Raw genomic sequence first — 20,729 nt, forward strand, 5'->3', positions numbered from 1 at the left:
TTACTATAGATTTCATTGCAGCCCTTTTAGCAGTATAGCAGCATGTTTTTATTGTTGCATTGTGCTCTTCTCACTGCTATAATAAACACTGACCAGAGCTAGTCTGGCGGCCTCTGGTGCAGGGCTTTAAGTTAGTTTTTAGTTGAAAGACACACATTAAACTTAAAGAAGTTCTGCCATCTACTGGCAGGAGTTAAAGCTTCACATAAATAATTTAAATTCCATTAAAGGTCCCATGTCATGGTCATTTCTACTGATCATAATTCCATTGTTGAGGTCTACTAGAATAGATTTATATTGTGCAATTTTCCAAACTCACATTGGTTTCTCATACAGCATCTCTGTATAGTATGTGTATTCACCGGTATTCACTCTCTGTCCTAACCATAGGTCCTAACGGCTTGTTGGAGCTCCTGCCCCCCCCCTCCCTGTGAGCCCAGTGTGCTCTGATTGGTCGGGACATTGCGAGGCTCGCTGCTCAGTGAGCTGGCTTACTGGTGTGGTTTCCGGGTCGGCGATACAGCGAGACAGCACGAAACTCATCGCACACACAAATACTCAAAGCTGAAGTAAAAACAATAAGTGTGGCTTGATTTTTTTTTTTGTAAGAAAAAGGTTTATAAACGCTGTGAGAGTGGGTCTGCGGAGAGCATTTCTCCGCGATCCCAACTTGTCTATAACCAACCAGGGAGCTCTATGCAAGTCAATGGGACTCCCTGTTAGTTGAAAATGTATGCTAAAGGTCCCCCCACTGCGTTTGATAGTGACGCCAAGGGATCCTGGTGCGTGAGGAGCTCCGCGGATTGGTCCATTTTGGCCCCAGAACGTCTTCAACGAGGTGTTCTGGGGCAGCAGACAGGTATTTTCTGTGTTAGAGTTTTACTCGCTACAGGGTGTACTTTGAGGGTTTTTGACTCTGCAGATCGTTTGACCGGGTAATAACCAGAAAAGCATGACATGGGACCTTTAAAATTGACTTTTGACTCAGTGAAAATCCACTTGTAGATCAGCATCCTGCCAAACACAAAGAAGGGTAAACAGGAACTAAAATGTTGTTATCAGTCACTATATCTCCTGTAAATGTACAATTAAAACACTGTAAATGTTTAACCGAGGTGATGTCGGTTTTCCTACAATCACCCATGCAAAATCACCCTTTTTTAAGAGCCTAAAAAACATCAGCAGTAAAAAAAAATCTCAATAACTGCCTTTTAAAGTTTCCACTGAAGTGAGACTGCATGATGTCACAGGTCTGGCTTTTGTCTGGCTTTTTATCAGCTCTAATTAAACACACATTCTTCATCTTAAGCAGGTCATCATCTTGTTTCAAATGTATTGTAGGTCTAATGAAATATGTAATATCACTCAAAACAAACAAGCATGCAATTAGACAGTGTGCCAAAAGGATCATTTATGAGACATGTTGTCATTTGATCTCCGAATGGTAAATATGGCGGGGAAAACAGTTAAATTCATGCCAATAGTAGAAGAACAGCTAAGTAGAAAGAGGATTTGATTGGTAGAAGCATAGGTCTGGAAAGGTCTTATCAATATTTGTGAATATGATTTAATCTTGGATGAATATGATAGAACATCCTGAGCATATTTGTTTAAATTGTTTACTTAACTATCTATTTTATCCTAGATAATATCCCCCTTGTTCCAAATACTTTACAATCAATCCACTTCCTTCGTGTCTGCATCCCTTTCAGATCTCAGATCATGACGACATTAAGGGTTTAAGATCACTGACCTCTCGCTTCAAGAGAAATTGTTTCATGTTCCCAAATATTGGATATCTGTCGTTCACCCTTTGTTCCTGTTCTGATATAGGTCAAACACAGTATCCATTATAAATCACACCTGCCTGCATGTCTCTTGGCTATGAGGGATTTTTTAAAAAGAGGACAGGACTAGTGTAATCTTTTTACAAGATTGTCAACGGCCTTGCCTCACCTCCTCTTAGACAGTTTATTAACATACGCACAACTGCAACTAGGGTAACAAGAGGTGCAGCGAGAGGAGATTGCATTATTCCACTCAGAAAAAGTTATTTCAGTCAGTCTTAATTTTTCTGTTAAAGCTGCTCAGCAATGGAACTCAATCCCATCGCCAATCAGAGACCAGACCACATTGACTTTATTTAAATCAAAACTCAAAATATGGTAAGTGAGGAATCAGCTCTGCCAACACTGACCCAATCTTCTGCTCCTTACAACCCATTGCCTGTGTTTTAAAATGTTCTTTTGTTTTGTTTTATTTGTTTTGTTTTAATGTTCTGTATTTTAAATTGTTTTATTTAAGTATCCCAGTAATGTCTGGCATGTTTTAAATGTATTGTATTTACTTGTTTAAAATGAAATGTGTTTTAGGTTGACTTTTAAAATCTGTCCAGGGACTAGAGATGGAAAATAGCCTCTTGGCTAACTCTGGCACATTTACAGAAATGTTCATTAATGTGCACTGTCCCTGTTAAATAAATGAATAAATGAAAAAATAAATGAAAATGTTAATATGTGGGACAGATCTCAACTGGAGCACAAGCAGAAAGCTGTCTGCTCTTTTGTAACAGCGCAGTTAGAAGTGTTAATCTCTGCTAATAGCCCAAATATGCTGTAATCTCCCATATACAACATCTCAATAAAATAAGAGTGTGATTCCTGAAGCATTAGCAGTGGGTTGGAAGTGCACAGTTTGTCCTCAGGGTGGCACTAGAGGAAGACAAATGAGGTTATCTCTGCTGGGAGATACAAAAGGCATCTGTGGAAAGGTTTATTTTTGTATCCTCATCACTGTGACATATTTTGTATAAGTAGCTCATATCTTTTGGCCTGCTCATGGAGTGTCCAAAAGTGCACAAGTTCATCCTCAAGTGAGCATGCATGTTCTCGTTAAATGTCATAAATTAAAAGCTGAAGAATACTTATATTTTTCATAAACATTTGGCCAGTAGATTACGGGGTATTTTTCTGTGAACCACAACCTGTTGAACCAACTGCCCAGAAAGACGAGATGAAGAAAAAGGGTTCAATAATAGATACCATTTCATGGATTTTCTTCTAACACATTGTCCCTTCACATGACAGCGGTGTTGTCACCAGGCACCACTCCCAATCTCATTCTCCCTGCCTGTTTGACAGAAACTGTAATCTGAATCAACCAACAAGCTACTATTCAAAATAAAAACAGTGCATGGACAAACCTTTGCTTTTATTAAGCTCAAGAGGGTCATGTATGCTCTCTAGGAAGCAGGTGTTAAAGCCAGACTGAGAATTAAGGATTTTACTTACTTGAGAAATAATAACCATATATTAAAAGTGATGTATGAGTGCCACTGGGAATAACATCATTATTAAATTAAAAAAAGACATTTAAAAAGGTATTTTGAAATGAAAACTCTTTAATACATCTGTATCTATAATACAATTAATTGAAACTGCCATTGAATGATAAAGCAGCAACAGCTGTTTCATTTGGCCACTTCCGGGCTAAATAAGTGAGGCACATTGTGAAATTGGGCTGTTAGCATGAACCTGACTTGAGGCATGATTTATAAGGTATTGATTTGACTATTTAATTATTGAAATATTTTTTTTAATATTTAGAAATACAGGGCCCAAAAGGTAGAAGAGATGTGATTGGCTGCCACTTCTTTTTTTGTTTGTTGTGAGCAACATCTCATAAGAGATACTGTCTAACTTGTGTAAAGTTAGACGTTTTCCTCTCCCCTGGGCCGTTTGCCTTTAATGTCACCACAACACCATATTTTATTTTCCCTTTCAAAGCTGTACTTTGCAATTAACACAATGTTGACTGTAAACGAGACAACTGTAGATTGTTAGCCTTTATTGATGGTCTTCGTTTTGAACAGGTATGTGTCCTACACTAGACATGTTTCTTCTCCTCCCAAACATGCCTTTTCTCACAAACTTGTGATCCAGATAATTCAAGATTTTTCTTCAATTAGCTCTTCTTCCTGTCTCTTTAGCTGTTGCAAGGATTTGACGTATTGCTGTTGGCTCACAGCTAAAAAAGAATTCAAGTATCAAAACTGGAGTTTTCCAGATAAGATTTGTCTCTCAGAGGGAAACAAAGTGGCTTTTGTGCTCCTTAAAAATAAAACCCAGACCGCTGAGAGCCAGTTTGTATATACAGTTCACTTGAAGCATGAGGATAGCACATGGCTCATAAATTATGTTGGTTAAATTTGACTTGCTTCTGGCTGGAAACAACTGGAAGATTTTATTGTGGTGGAATGTAAAGTAGGCTACATTACTTCACCCCACTAGAGTTCAGAGGGAAAGAGGGTACTTTTTACTATGCTATATTTATTTAACACATGATAAAACATGTCATACTGTATACTTATATTATATAATTCAGTACTGTACAACAAATCTACCCAGAATGTTATAACACTATAATACTGTGCTAAGACCATTCTGCATATTTCACTTTTGATACTAAAAGCACATGTTGATGCTAAAACTTCTTTAAAGTAAACATTTTAAAACAATACAAGTATTGTAGCATTTTAGGACCGAGTGTAGTGTTTCTACTTTAAGTAAAGGATCTGCATACTTCTTCCACCTCTGAATCATTGTTACCAGAGACAAATGAGACCAAACAATCCCACTCCCACCTTTAATGGGAGTTTTCCCATGTAATTGTGTAAACAGGGCAGGTTTCAGCTTGTTTCACCTATGAGTGGTTGGGTTGTGGGACTGAAGGTGTAACATTTCAGTATCCCCTTGCCTCCCATACAGTATCCGCATTAGCTTAGCACCTCCTGCTGCAGAGAGGAGCCTGTCAGACCAGTTTTCAGGCAGTGCTTGTTCAGATGAACGTGTCTGGAAAAGCCCTCGAAGCCAGGAGTACACACTGGATTTGGTTTGAGAAAGGAGAAACAGATCTTAGGACAGAATAGCGGGATTGATCTGAACACATCTAAAAGGAACCTAGTAAACATAGAATAAATTTGAGCCCATCACTACAAGGACAAGACAGCTACAGGTGAGTGTTACTTTTAACTTTTTAAGTACTACAAGTAAGATTTCTTGAGTCAAGTTTTACCATCCTCGTGTAGTTTGATTCCCTGTGGTTTCATGGTATTGGCTATATTTAATTTATTGTGCTTTTAACCATCATTTTAATACTTTCTTATTAGAGAACTTCCCTTCCTCTTGCCTCAAAGCCTCACGCCTTTATAGGTGGTGTTTAACACATCTCTGAGGCTTTTAATGTTTTCATAATAAGTTTTTCTTTGGAAGGAATCAATACACTCTTAACTGTGACATATTTAAACAAGGCTGCAGCCTGATAAAAACTTTTGAAATGATTATCTTTGATCTGATGTGTAAAACAATCTGATATTTTAACAACGTCCCAACAACATACCGGCACGTGAGGAAACGTCTGGAATGTGAGCTACTGTCACCTTTACCCATACGACACAGATTAAACATAGCATTACAATAGTAGAACGAAATTTCCCCGGCGGTTAGAGCAAATAGGCTACCAAAAATAACCTGCCAGATTAGCCAGGAACTCTCAAACAGATAACGCACGAACAGAGACCATGTGTAAACCCTTACCCAGAGCAACAATAACACTGGGTGGTGAAATAATCCATTACTGAAAAGACAAACACACTCAAGGTGTGGCTTTAACAATGCACCTGGATAAGCCCCTGCGTAGGAGGGCGGTGCAGCAGACACAGCACCTGGACACTTCCTTTTTGTGGAGCAGGAAGGAATAAGTATCACACTGCTATCTTTAAGGTACATTTTGTTGTTACTTCTTCTCTTGTTTCTTTTCTTTTCAAGGTACTTTTTAAAATGTATATCTAAATCTTATGATCAATAAATTGTTGCTGTTCCTCTTCCAAACATCAACTCTTTCTCTGCCTGTCATATCTCTTTCTCCTCACACGACATGTCTGTCCGAGATTGTTGTGATTCGACTTGTAAGAGGTAGATGTTTTTTTGGCGTCTTCTCGTGAACATCAAACTTCCTCACATTTTCTTTCTGCTTCCAGTTAAATAAATTCAGTATTCTTCAGTATGTTATTCCTGGCAAATATATAATATAAAGATTTATTTAAAAATGATTTTATTGGCAGATGTCCAAATGCAGCCAGTCAGTGAGAAAAGGAACAAAAAGATCAATAGTTCATAAATCATCTTTCTCCAGAGAATACAGTTGAGTTAGAGTTTCATTTTTTATGGGACAAGATCCAGCTTTAAACTCAATTCATGTTTTTCTTTAGAACTTGACAGTTATTTTGCCAATGACACAACACTTTAAAGACGTTTTGAGTTTGAATTCCACCTGAAGATTTCTGTAAATGACAAACATTAGTGTTGGTGAGTGTTACGCCCCACCCTTAAAGTGACCCTATGGGGCAAACAAAATTCCACCACTGACCCAAATACTGTAGAACACAAAAGACACCTTTAAAATCATCAAATCCGGATTTATTATAATCAAGATGTAACATGTTCAACTACACATCCTAGGATTAGAGCATAAACACAGCAGTCCCCACACCAGAGGACTCCCCCTCTTCTGCTGCTGCACTGGAGCTTTTAAGGACTTCCTTCTTCAGGTGCACGGCGTCTGAACCTCGTTACAGCAATGCAGCACACCTGGGTAGAGGAACCAAGGGGAAAAAGAAACAGGGAATACATACAGCTGTAACAGTGAGACACAGAGGAAAATAAATGTAGCTTTCCATTTGTGGACTCTTAATATAGCCTAATGTAATCACAGCTTTATTTTAAAGAACATCAATGTTTCAGGTTTTGCTATAAATGACATGGTCTCTTAAAAGCACCGTTTGCATCAGAGAATCAACATTGTGGGGTCCTGATTCACAGAAACGCCCCAAAACCCAATAACTTTTTATATTGTGTGTCATCCCTCTGCAGCTGTGAGCCTTCAGCGTCTGCACCATGTTCTCCTCTGCTGTCCCGTACAAAAACCAGCACTACGCTGAACTGAAGAGGAACTGCATCAATGACAAGACGCTGTTTGAGGACGCAGAGTTCCCTGTCATCAATTCATCGCTGTATTTTAGGAAACCACCTCCTGGATTGGTGGAGTGGAAACGACCAGCCGTGAGTAAAATGTTATTTCTGCTAATGTTACTATAACAAGTGGCATGTATGGGTGATTGTTTTTTAAATTACTACATTGAACACACATTTTAGAGCAGAAGATTTCAATGATCATTGCACAACAACACTCACATTTACCTTTCTGCTACAGGAGATCAGCAATGCGCCCAGCCTGTTTGTGGAGGGCATCAGCGCCCATGACCTGAACCAGGGAGTTGTGGGAAATTGTTGGTTTGTTGCTGCCTGCTCCTGCCTTGCTATGAAGCCTGATCTCTGGAGGAAGGTGAGTTCATAATGATGGTGCTTTTGTCAGGGGACTGGCATAGTTAGAGTTTGAAAGCAGGTCAAATCAGGAACACAGGAATTCACCTGAGGGGGGGGGGTTCATGCATGAGTAGTCTTTGGAAGCAATCCACTGTTACATATTTTTTCACTATTATTAAGTCAATTCTGGTTAATAGGATCATGTATGCTGCCAAGTCAAGTTGACAAGTTAACAAACAAAAATGAAACCCGAAGATAACAATACAACTAAATTAAACAAGAGACTACCAGATTTATATTACACTGTGAGGTAAACTTCACCCCCTTTCTCCAGTGAAAAGCATTGTACAGTCTCAGCCTTACGTAACTGGAACCTACCATCTACCCCGTTAAGTATAGGGGGGACTTAACTGAGCAAGCATCCATATCATACAGAATATTGATCACACAGTCAATATAATATTGTTAAGGTCCTGCTGACATGTCAAGCTAACCATGGGCAACCGTCTACAACACTGAACTGCCAGAATAGGACAGCTTGTTAGTTGCTGCAAAACGATAACTTACCTATTTTCTTACAACTTCATAGTGGCCTCAGACTCTCCCTGCTGAGAGAAATAATTAGGCACACCTGTTTGCACTTGACTTGGTTAAACGGCGAAGCTACCGCAAAAAAGTGAAGGCTACCACGTCGTTTACGCTATCATGATATCTAAGCAAGGAACACATCAGTCCCAACGTTATTAAAGCCATTTAACAACCAGTTGCTTACTAGATAAACTTGTATATTTTGATTCTGAAAAGAGCTTCAAAAGTCAATTGTCGTTAATGCATTACATTTAAATACATTCATCACAGCAGCGTTTACAGTCGCACCCTTGGGTTTTGCTATTCTTTTTTCATGTGTGTCATTTGATTAGGGTGCCCTGCAACATTCTCTGGTCCAACTGAAAATAACTCTTTAGTCTCACCTGTATAATATGCGACATTTGCTTTTCAGGTAATTCCTGATCACAAGGAGCAGGAGTGGGATCCCAAGCATCCGGAGAACTATGCAGGCATCTTCCACTTCCAGTTCTGGATCTTTGGAGAGTGGGTGGATGTGGTGGTGGATGACCGGCTGCCCACCATCAACAAGGAGCTGATTTACTGCCACTCCAACGACAAGAACGAGTTCTGGAGCGCCCTGCTGGAGAAGGCCTACGCCAAGTCAGTACACTTTACACTATCCCCTCTGTAGAAATATAGTAATATTCTTAGGTATTTTTATTTACATGTAGTTGATATGACTTATAATATTAAACATGATCATCCAGTTATAATATAATAAAATGCAACTACATTCAAAATAAATCCTATTACTACTAAAAGTTACACATTTAGTAGTAATAGTTACATTATACCTATAATAAAAACATAGTTGACATGCATAACAATTGCTTCTTTCCACACATTATACAAAGAATATAAGTGTTGCATCATGTAAGAGTGTATACATCATATATGTACCGGTAGTTGTATTTTACATATTTCTGTTGTCTTCTCTTCTTTATATTTTTAAAAATCCCTGATTTTATTCCATGTATGTGAGAACTACTTGGCAAAAAATACAGAATCCAGATCAGGAACAATAGAATATATCTGCAAATATGTAGAATCCATTGTAAACGTGTGTTATTCAGCTGTATATATTTTAATATTTCTGTAACTAAAGTTGTGATTCCCCTGCTCCTCTGAGTCCAGGCTCTCTGGCTGCTATGAGTCTCTGGAGGGGGGAAACACCGGAGACGCTGTGGTCGACTTCAGTGGAGCTGTGGCTGAAGCCATCGACCTGGCAGCAGAAGAATACTATAAGGACCAGACAAAACAAGACCAGCTGTTTGAGGATCTGCTAAAGGTCTACGACCGTGGAGGAATCATAAGCTGCTCCATCACTGTATGTGCTCCTCATGAACATTTGCCTCTTTTTGTCCTTCTTTCACAGAATCTAACCTGTTTGTTTTTCATCACCAGGCGGAACCTCATGAGATTGAATTCAAGATGTCGAACGGGCTGGTGAAAGGACACGCATACTCAGTAACTGCAGTGAAGAAAGTGCGTTTGGGTCACGGGCTGCTGGCCTACTTCAAGAATGAAACAATTTCTCTGATCCGCATGAGGAACCCCTGGGGTCAGACTGAGTGGAAAGGAGCCTGGAGTGACACGTAAGAAGTGATAAAAAGTTATTTGCTTACACTTGTTCTCCACTGTACAACTACATGAAGAGCAGGAATGTCCAAGATGTCAAACCAGCATACACTACTACGTTTAATATGGACATATATAGGGATCAGGACCAAGGCCGGACTGGGACAATAAGTCAGGAATTATAAACCCAGCCAGCCGCCAGGCCACTACCAGGGTTTTTTTGTCCGATTTGCTCGATTTATTTGTGAATATTTACAGCGTTGCTACCCATAGTGAGCGCCCTATAATCTACTACCCAATAATAAATATATGGACAGGGGTTACTATTTTTTAAAATGTGCAAATGTATTTGGGAACCTATCCATGTGAACATCTGCAAACATTTTAAGTGGGGGTGGACCTCAAATCCTCTAGGGGGGTCCGGGGGCATGCCCCCCCGCTAAGATTTTTGTTTGTAATTTTGGAGTGAAATGCATCAATCTATTACTACATTGAGACTAGATCTATGGAAACACCCATATGAAACATAACTGTATGCATTTAAATCATCATAACGTCATAAGAACATGGCCATAACCAATAACATACCATATCCAATATAAAAAAAAATTGAAACTTATTTATTTATTTTTGGTTCATTTATAGTTGTGAGTGTGTCTGGGCTCCTGAATCAGCCTCACCTGTCTTCCTCCTCTCCCCCTGCTCCTCTTTGAGGCAGCAGTGAAGGCTAGTTTGAGCTCTCAACAAGTTTTAAAAGTGTATCTTACCTTTGTTCACCTATTTAAAAAAAATTCTTTGTACTCATGCATATTTTACTAATAAATGGTGACCAAACCGTTTGAGACCCACTGAGATAACTTAGACTAAGTTAACTATCTAAACACCCAGAGTCCTTAACCTCACCTGAGCCTCTCAGTCTGACAGGACAGTCTGACTCTCCTCCACCTTGTTGTTGAAACAGCTCCTTATCTGTTAGAGCAGCTAGCTAACCAGATGCTAACAACAAAAATAACAGCAACCGGTGCGCGCGCTCGCGAACTATATTAAGAACCATGTAATATAAATATAGGAAGATAGAAATAAAATAAGCAGTAATTTACATTGAAATAGAATGCAATAAAATATAGAATATAAAAAATATATATGTGCAGTAAGCAATATTGTCAACATTGGGTGAATTAATGTAATGCATAGAGTCTGCGTTGTGGCTGGTTGTAACCCTATATCTGACCTGTGGTAATTCATTTAAAATACAATCTTCTAAGAGCCACATTTTACAAATCAAAATGTGGGTGTTGTCTAGAGTTTAACTCTAAAACAATTTATCTCTACTAGTAATTTATGAGTGCATTAATTTGTTTTGTTCTTGTTGGTTTGTCAGCTCTGAGGAATGGTCGAAGGTTGGTGATATGGAAAGGGGAAACCTCGGCATCACCGTAGCGGACGATGGGGAGTTCTGGTGAGCCATTTAATCTCTTCTGAATCTTAACAGTTGACCTCTTCTTTCAGATTGTATTAATGCATTTTGTGCTCTCGTCCACAGGATGTCATTTGCAGACTGGTGCAAGTTATTCACTAATGCAGATGTTTGCCGTGTTATCAATACTGCCATGATCAGTGTCAACAAGACGTGGAATGAGGTTGTGCACTTTGGGAGTTGGACCAAAAACGCAGAGCCGCTTTTGAACCGCTGCGGGGGCTGTGCCAACCACAAGCCCACCTTCCTGCAGAACCCACAGGTACACTCTCCTCACATCGCCTGTGTTCAGGCGCATGTAAACTTATATAAACACACATTTATGGATCTATTTTCACACGTTTTCTTTTTCTTTTTTACAGTTCTTGTTTGATGTTACAAAGGAGTCCGATGAGGTCCTGATCTCCTTGCAACAAAAAGACATGAAGATCCACAGACGATTTGGTCATGGAGAAAACATTACCATTGGCTTTAGTGTCATCAAGGTAAAATATTGTGTTCACCAAATTGTATTGATCTAATGAACTGTTGATAACTGCACATTATACAGCAGGGGTTTATAACAGTAAAGATTCAAAGGGTTTGTGAAATGTTGCACAAAGATCATGGCAAGACTCACCAGACATGAGTCAATTACAGAGGAAACGGGGTTCATGTGGGATCAAACGTTACTCAAGGGTCAGTTTATTTGTGGGAAAACAGGATCATTAAATCACATTTTGGCTTTCCTTTTGGTCTAAGAATCTTGGCGGTGTTCTGACTCTTCTACTCATCTGTTGAGCAAACATTGAACAGTTGTTTGGATGATTTTAATGACAGGCAGACATTACTCCATATCAGAATCAAGATAGACCATTTCAACAACAGGCTAAATCATACAGGATTAAACATGACGAATGCACATACTTTACTTGATTGTTTCAAGCTGAACTGCAAAATGGAAACAAACACATTAGTGACAATTTCTCCCCAACTCCTAGTAAGCTGCAAAGAGTTCAGTCGGCTGTTCTCTTGTATAGGACATGATAAAAGTCTCATGCATTATTAGAGGTATATAATAGATCTATTTCGAACTGGAAGGTTTTTTTAAAGACAAATTAACCTCACTATTGTGATTCAATATAGGTCATAATTAACTGCAATTTCAAAGCAGTCCAGCAGCTTTAAACCTGACATCACGTTTCCTGTAATGAGATATTAAAGGTGGGGTAGGTACGTTTGAGAAACCGGCTCGAGATAAACCTTTTTGTTATATTCCATGGAATGCTCTTAACATCCCGATAGCAATGAATATACTTAAATGTGGGGTAGGTCATTTTGGAGAAACTAGCTCGAGTGCGCTAGAATTTGAAAATACACAGCTGGAAGAAATCTGCCACTTCCTTACAGAGCCCCTCCTCCAACACACACGAACGCGCACATGACCAATGAGGGCACGAGATAAGTTTGTGCACAGATGGAAGGCCGACAGGCAGGTAGGCCATCCAGTTATTTTAGCCGGGCCGGCTCAGATGATTGGTCGTGCTTTTTACAGTACTACGGCTTCCACAGATGAAATTTGTTTTTTATGGATTTTTTGTGAAAGCACTTAAGATATTCATTGCTATCGGGATGTTAAGAGAATTCCATGGAATATAACAAAAAGTGTATCTTGAGCCGGTTTCTCAAACGTACCTACCCCACCTTTAAGTGCTTTGACAAAAAATCCATAAAAAAATGTCATCTGTGGAAGCCGTAGTGCTGTAAAAAGCACGACCAATCATTTACGCCGGCCCGGCTAAAATAACTGGATGGCCTACCTGCCTGTCGGCCTTCCATCTGTGCACAAACTTATCTCGTGCCCTCATTGGTCATGTGCGCGTTCGTGTATTTTGGAGGAGGGGCTCTGTAAGGAAGTGGCAGATTTGTTCCGGTTGTTTATTTTCAAATTCTAGCGCACTCGAGCTGGTTTCTCCAAAATTACCTACCCCACCTTTAATGTCAGAGATGCGGCTAAGTTTAAACACACTCTTATCTCTTATCTTACTGTCAGAAGTGCTGCCAAACGGGGAGGTTCTGGACAGCAGTAAATGCTGAAGGGTGCCTTAGGAGCATGTGATTTAAAAAAAAAAAATGAAAGCAGGCCTGTGAGTCTGGACCTGAATGTAACCCTTGTCATTAAGCCAGCAAGAGCTATCTTTATCTGACGGACTCCAGACACTGTCGACGTTCTGTGTTTTGTTGTCACTGTTTTATGTATTTTTTTTCCTGTTTGACAAGTTAAAGAAGTACTTTCACACATGCAGTTATTGGTACAAATGATGTTTGGTGTCACAACCTTTCAAGTGAGCCAGCATGCGCACTACCCTGTTCCATCTCAAAGGAACAGGGCCAATATTATTGTTATTATACACCTGTGATGACAAGTCCAAATGCCTTCAGTGAAAAGTGCAAGTGGACATTTAAGGGCATCCCAGCATTCAGTGAAAGCCTGGAGAAGGATTATGATTATTATATTAACCTACTGTATGACTGGCTAAAGAATGAGTATTGATTACTCAAATCAAGTTTTATTTATACATGTATAGCACATTTATAAACGATTTTTGGTCGAGCCAAAGTGCTGTACATATAATAAAAATAGCCAACAGTAGAGACACTTTACAGCTAATACAACAACACAGATTGTTCAGAATATCAGTATTAGAAAAACGACACCCTCTGTCCTTAGACCCTCACATCGTACAAGGAAAAACTTCCAGATAAAAACCCACAGTTTAAAGGGAAAAATGGGAGAAACCTCAGGGAGAGCAACAGAGGAGGGATCCCTCTCCCAGGACGGACAGACGTGCAATAGATGCCGTGTGTAAATCGAAGAGATAATACATTTTACAACATAGGTAGACCAAATGTTAGGAAACATATGTGTCTGTAATAAGAAGATGAATCTACGAAGATTTTTAACAACAATCCCGTGGGAGCCTTCAGGGAGGCAGCACGACGAGACCCAGGCAGGACCGCAGAGACAGGTTCAGCCACGACCCGAAGTCCACGACTTAATCCATTATTGCTCTTTATCAACAGTGAAATACATTAGACATTTGTGTTAAATTCAAGTTTAGTTCATTATTCTACCACCAGGAGGCAGAAGAATCTATGAAAGCAGCAAAAAGTAAACTATACATCTTAAAACAGTGAAAACCCTTTACATTTATTTGTAGACCTACTATCAGAGAGAATCTGTTTTTGGAATCCACCAAAGTACAGGAAAGGTAGCCTAAATACAATGACAGACTAGTGAGTAAAGTTTCATTCAGTATTTGAAATAAACACTGAATCAGCCCAAATGATTTCCCTTCTCCAGGTGGAACTAAACAGGAAGTACAGGATGCACGACATCCTGACCCAGCAGTGTCTGCAGACGTCGACCTTCATCAACGCTCGGACGGTGTTCATGAGATGCACGCTGGAGCAGGGCCGCTACGTCCTCATCCCTACCACCTTCAAGCCTTACATTCTGGGGGATTACATGATCCGAGTTTTCACCGACGTGGACTCAAGCTGCAGGTACGACTGTGGTTGAGCTGTGACGTCTGACCGGGGACTGCTTGTAATTTTAAATCAGCAGCATGGCTGGGTTTTATGACGTCAATATGCACTTATCTTACAATAATCAGCTTTTAAGAGACTCTGCAGGGAAAGCAAGAACACAGCTGTTCCTTGATTGTTCCATTCAGACACTAATGTCTGAGGGATTATATCCAAGGAAAACACCCATAATTACTGTTTCTGATACTTTACAATTATATTCACATTAATCACTTGGAAAGCAATATCTCATCTCATTCTGCTTATCTTGGGCGATGATTTTTATGTTTTTTGTTTTGACTGTTCATGTTGGCAAACCAGAACCAAATCATGTTTGCTCACACATTCAGGTCATCCAGGCTGGGTAATCCAACTTGTTGTGTGTACTGTGTATTAGACATAATTACACTTTCCATGTTTGATAATACAGTAGCTAGATCTAGTGCAGAGTATCAACATATAAGTACTTTTCTCATGATGTCTAACTTCTCATCTCTCACAGGGAGCTGAAAGAAGATAAGCCGCAGGTTAAATGCTGGAGTTCATTCCTTGGATACCCGCAAGCTGTGACTCACGTCTACGTGCACGGAGCCGGGGGGCTGCAGAACCAGGACAGCACTGGAGGTCAGAGGACTTGAACAAATGACTCTTACCCCAAATGTACTTATCAGCCTGTATATGGTTTTCTGACTTGGAACTTTCCATGTGTTCCTGCAGGTGCAGACCCGTATGTGATCATTCACTGTGAGGGCCGGTCTGTACGATCCACCATCAAAAAGGACACCCTGAATCCAGAGTTTACAACAAGTGCAATTTTTTTCAGGAAGAATCCCAGAAAGCCCTTAACAGTGGAGGTAAGATGGCATCCCTCTGCTCCTTGTGACTGTAATGAATCTGTCTCAGCATTCAAACAGTCATTTCTTTATGGTGAAACCCTCTCATTGTCAACAATTTGTGAAACTGAACAAGAATCCGATTTGATTTGGAGTTGAATGTCTATCGATTATTTTACCTAAAGCTAACTTCACCATGGTTGCTAGTCATTTTTAATCTGCAAACTATTATTAATGATAATAATAGGGCTTGGATTTTACTATATGAACAGGATTAGTTTCCAAAAGGCCTTTTATTCCTACAACGTAATGTAGATTATACAGACACTACATTTTTTTGTGCAGTCTTTTATTTATTTATTCAGTGCTCACAAAAACTAATGATGATAGTAAAATGAGAAGAATAGATCAATGAACTACAGAAGCTCACATAATAAAAGGTCAACTGACAATGTGATAGCGGATTGTAATTGAGAGCACAGAACATCATCCTTGCCTGTTAACGCTCAATATAATGAAATCAGAGTAGCCGAGATGATCTGTGGTTATTTTGTAACACATGACGGGTGTTCCTCAGGTGTGGAACAGCAACGCGGTGAAGGACGAGTTCATGGGCCAGGTGGTTCTGTCGGGCTCGGTGAAGGACACCTTCAGCCCTCAGAGGCTCCAACTGAGGAAGAGAGGACGACAGATGGCGGACGAGATGCCGGGGACCATCAGTGTGAGGATCATCACTTCTACTCAGCTGACCGCCATGTGATCCTGTCAGTGACTTTAGTGAGGGCTTTTTCACTGATGAACATCTCGATTGGCATGTGTCATCATCAAAGCCCCACAAACACTCTCTTTGTCATGCTGGATGTCCACGCTTTTATTTTACATTTGTATTTGCACGTTGGGGAATTGTTTGCAAAGTTGAGATGTGAGAAGGCAATTCCTATCTTAACGTTTAATCTTGAGTTATCTTAATCACCTTTTCAAATCATTTTTATGTAACTTGTAAAATATTTATATATTGACATTTTTAAAGTTGCTTGTAAAGATGTTCTCTTTTTACTGTGAGTTTTATGGCAGATGTCATTCAAGTCTTAAAATACATTAGTTATACTTTTGTACTTTTTTAAATAGCACCTTTTTATGCAGAACAATGTACTGTGTGCACAACATGATTAAAGTATCATCTATTCTTTGATGAATTTTCGAATCCTTTTTTTCATTGACGAGTACATGGCATAACGAATAAAAGAAATCCAAGAATCACATGAGACAACCAGCATTAACACAGCTCTGGTTTTTCTTCCTCTTTTTATTTCAGTCCAGTTCCCAAACTGCAATATTTTTTTTACACTCAAGACACAGCCATGCACAATTCAAAGTTCAAAAAGTCTATTGCTTCAACCACGATTAAAAATAGTTTATCCAAAACCTCATTTCCCCGTCGCTTGTTTGTCCTTTTTCAAAGATGGGGAAAGGCCTGCTGAGGTATGCCAGATGGATCAGCAGTTTTTACAAAGCTAGACAATAATAAGAGTAATAATAATAATAATGATAATAATTTAAAAAGTAACATTTTTTGTCTTTGTTCCATTCTCTTGATACACATTAATAGAGGAATTTTCACACCACGTGTACAGGTTTACACATTCAGAAGATAGGAATGTACAGGAGCAACCACAGAAGAGGGGCACGTCGGCGGTTTCTCTTGTCCCAAAATTCACTTTTGTGCTCATAGTTCAGACCTGTACATGGGGGCGGGGGGGCCAAACGGGGGCCGGCGGAGCTTCATGTCAGTCCAGCCACACATACACACGTACTAACACTCAGCAGTGGTACTGACAGACTGTGTGTCCCATAGAGCCGGATCCAGGATTGCGGAGTGTGTGTTCGTTTTTTCTCTTTTTTGATTTTCAGGGTGCAAAACATTTATCGATACATAGAGCAACCTGAATATTGTCATTTAAAGTTACGTAATTCTGAAAAAAGGGGGGTTTTCCCATCATATTTACATACATACATACATATCCTAACAACCTTAACCTATTTGAAGATGAGATACAGTGTATAGTTTGTTTTACATGCATGGATTCTGTTGCACCCTCCTGTCTAACATCACTCCACCTTCTGTTCACTTGTTGTAAAATGGAGGTACAATATGACTAAGCAGCTACTCTGCGCCTCAAAGTCAAGTTGGACGAGTGAGGCATCTTCTAGTGCAGATTGAGGTAGCCCATCTAACACACACACTCACACACAGAGGGATGCTACACGGGAAATGCCTGACGAAGCTACCAAATACCGAGACAATGTAGATAACCTCTGTACAGGAATGAGATGAAACGCTAACCAAGAGTGGAAGGAATGTTAGCAACAAAATGAACCTCTTCTTCGGTTTCTGTTTCCAGCGCTCATTAGGATTAGGTACAATTATAAAATGGCATCCACTCTACTCCCAGCTTCACTCAGTGGATAACATTCCCCCTCTTTGATCCGCCACGCGTTCCAAAAGCCCACTACAAAACGTACGGATCATATGACAGAAACACACATAGGACACCATTAAAAGACAAAAGGACACTGGATGAAAACCAACATGAGAAGACGGGGGGGCAGGTGGGCCGGGAGGACAGTGGGTTCCTGTTTCCTCATTAGACATTAATGTTTAACCTTAACAGATAGGCCTTCAACCTCACCATGTATAGTCACAGTTGCGTATTGTATTCTGTAATGTTGGATAGTGAGACCACTAAACAGTAATCTTCCAAATGGGAGAATAATCTTATTGAATCTGCATTTTACATTTAAGTCGCCATAAATAATGGATTAAATAATCAATGTTTTTCTACCTGTTGGAGTTTGCTGATCCGACTAACAATGTTGGAATAAATATACCGTATATTCAGAGTATTATCTTTATGTTGTTGCCAAGCGTCGCCCTTCCTGTTTAAGGTTTAAGGTCACAAGGATGCGAAACTGTGAGAATGGGCGGACCTTCAACTCACTGTAGGTCAATAATTACACATCCTTCTGTTTGCCACTGTTGTAGAAAAACATGTAATTAGAAAGGCTGGTCCACTGTATGCAAGCACCTTTAATATAGATATTTAAAAATAAAAACATGTATCATTTCTGTTGAGTCTTTGATCCAGTATTTGGATTTCTATTATATAGCTAATTGTCAAATGTAATACACAGAATGGCTCGATTAACATAGATGTTGAAATATCTCCCCCAAAGCCTGTCACAGTGACACAAACTGAATAGCTATATGGATAACCCTATTTGTCACATTATGAATGCTACAGTTTATGTACAGTATGCGTGTACGCAACAAAAGGATTAGTAATGAAGTTGACATTATTTTATAGTAATTCTGATCATTTCTGCGTGTGTTTAATACCAGATGTTGATTTAAACTGTGCGTTCAAGTGTCTCTATCTACATCATAACACTTGAAATTGATAAGAAAGCATAAGTGTATACATATTTGTACCTGTGCGATCTACAGCTGAGTCACAAATGTTTTAAATTCGATGTTACATGCAGGCAAACCATTATGTTGCCAGTTTTAGAGAGAAATGAACTCCAGTGACTCTTTAAGAGAGATTTTGACAGAATTTGGCTTAAATAAAATACGGGACCCGTATCTCTTCACTGATATGAAAGGGATAAAAGAAGGATGTTTAAAGCTGGCATAGGTCATGTGAAATTATACCTGACTTATTCCCCTGTAGCTGCACCCCTACACACACTCACACAAACATACACATAAATATGCCACCTCGAGATGTTACAATCTGCAGAGGAGGAGCAGTGTTTCTCCACAGAGCCGTAGTCATGCAGGCAAAGGTCGGGTCCGGAGTCACTTTCTCACATCAGATGGTCACTAAAGGTGCAAGTGTGGCCTGATTGTGCTCCATGGAGGGAAGGAAAACCAAGCCTACAGCCGGGCAGCGAAGATATCACAGGCTCTTCAGTTGTGTCAGTTTCCCAGTCTCCGCTCCGGAAGTTACTTCTTGAAAACGAGCTTGTTCTTTTGGATTTGTTCACTGTATTATCTTGGTTTCGGGAGCAAGGGCTGCCAAACAAGACATATGACATAAACAGATGTGCACAATTGGTACCCACACACACACACACACACACACACACACACACACACACACACACACGCACTCAGACACACACACACACACACACTTGTGATGGACTGCTCTACATGTACAGAGTGCTGGAGAAGTAAACAAGGAGGCAAGGTCTTTTCAGCAGCGTTGGGCCGAGAGCTTCAAGGCCAGATGTCCGTCCTACGTCTGAGGCCTGGGGGTCTTTTGTCCTCGTGCTGTCACGGTAAGTCACACAAAACCCCCCATCCTTGTGCTGTCACGTCACCCACCACCCATACACCCAAGCCCCTGCCCCCCATGAAACGCACACATCCCAGGCAGGGCTCCAGCCGCGGGTGGGGACAGAGGGCACGCACTAGCGACTGCTGTTCTTTATGGCTTCCTTCGCAGCTACAATCAGAGGCGTGAGGCTGGACAGAGGCTTCGCCAGCTTGAGGAAGGAATGCTGCAGAGGACAAAGAAGAACACATGATGTATATATATAAGGAGCAAAAGAGATGTTTCGGAATTATAAATACTTGATGTTTGGTGATGATTTGACATCTTCACAACATAAAAAGAGCAGCAAGACAGAGCTCTTAATCTTCATCAGCACCCTCTATCTTGATTAAAACCACCAGACTCAGGGACAGTTTCATTCCACAGGCCATAAGACCGTTAAACGCCTGAACTTTTGAACGAACATCCATAACATCCATCTGTTTGTAATTATTTATCATATCATATTCCATATATTTGTACATAGAGTCTTATTCCATTCTATTTCTATGTAAATACTGATATATTTCTACAATATTTTTCTATTATTTTTAACATTTTTTATTACATGTTATTATAGTGTTCTTAAAATAGTTCTCTATCTGTGTTTTTTTATTTTGTTTTACTTTTATGTATGCACCATGAAATCAACTCAAATTCCCCGTACGTGTCAACCTACCTGGTAATAAATCCGTTTCTGATTTCTGATTCCATTCAATTGTATTTGTATTTACTTGCACTAAGTTTTTCAGTGACATATCTACACTTTAGCTTTGTACAAAATGACAATAAAAGCCTTGAATATTAAGTAGCATAGAGGCGACCTGTACAGCTCCCATGAACTTCTTTACATTTCTTTAAAAAGAAAAGTTTTCCTTCTGGATGTGACTGTGTTTACATCAAC

The 20,729-nt window shown here is 39.7% G+C and overlaps 2 protein-coding genes and 1 long non-coding RNA gene across 11 annotated transcripts in view; 1 reads left to right on the plus strand and 2 right to left on the minus strand.

The window, feature by feature from the left end:
- Positions 1–4,802: 4,802 nt before the first annotated feature.
- LOC307017730 (calpain-5-like) lies at positions 4,803–16,638 on the plus strand. Of its 5 annotated transcripts, none has more exons than XM_079647459.1 (13): positions 4,803–5,013; positions 6,930–7,118; positions 7,270–7,401; positions 8,383–8,591; positions 9,126–9,318; positions 9,396–9,586; positions 10,951–11,028; positions 11,113–11,308; positions 11,409–11,531; positions 14,390–14,592; positions 15,116–15,237; positions 15,331–15,467; positions 16,024–16,638. In XM_079647459.1, the coding sequence occupies exons 2-13, from the start codon at positions 6,954–6,956 to the stop codon at positions 16,204–16,206; spliced, it is 1,932 nt and encodes a 643-aa protein (XP_079503585.1). In that variant the 5' UTR covers positions 4,803–5,013; positions 6,930–6,953; the 3' UTR covers positions 16,207–16,638. The 5 variants fall into 5 exon arrangements, with proteins under 5 accessions (XP_079503585.1, XP_079503587.1, XP_079503589.1 ...); XM_079647461.1 differs by lacking the exon at positions 4,803–5,013 and adding an exon at positions 5,673–5,780; XM_079647463.1 differs by lacking the exon at positions 4,803–5,013 and adding an exon at positions 6,530–6,651.
- On the minus strand, positions 6,526–8,364 carry LOC307017733. Its single transcript, XR_013802242.1, has 3 exons — positions 7,950–8,364; positions 7,257–7,487; positions 6,526–6,647 (listed from the first exon to the last, which is right to left on the minus strand). It is a non-coding gene; the product is annotated as an uncharacterized lncRNA (long non-coding RNA).
- Positions 16,639–16,722: 84 nt separating the features above from the next.
- LOC307017731 (serine/threonine-protein kinase PAK 3) overlaps positions 16,723–20,729 on the minus strand; it is a 45,739-nt gene continuing 41,732 nt past the window's right edge. For all 5 annotated transcript variants that reach the window (XM_079647466.1, XM_079647465.1, XM_079647467.1 and 2 more), the window contains one exon: positions 16,723–20,012. In XM_079647466.1, coding sequence (XP_079503592.1) covers positions 19,923–20,012 — 90 coding nt within the window. In that variant the 3' untranslated portion in view covers positions 16,723–19,922. The remainder of the gene's footprint in view (positions 20,013–20,729) is intronic.

The sequence above is a fragment of the Notothenia rossii genome, assembly GCF_949606895.1.
Source record: "Notothenia rossii genome assembly, chromosome: 9".
In the NCBI taxonomy this organism is placed as follows: Eukaryota; Metazoa; Chordata; class Actinopteri; order Perciformes; family Nototheniidae; genus Notothenia; species Notothenia rossii.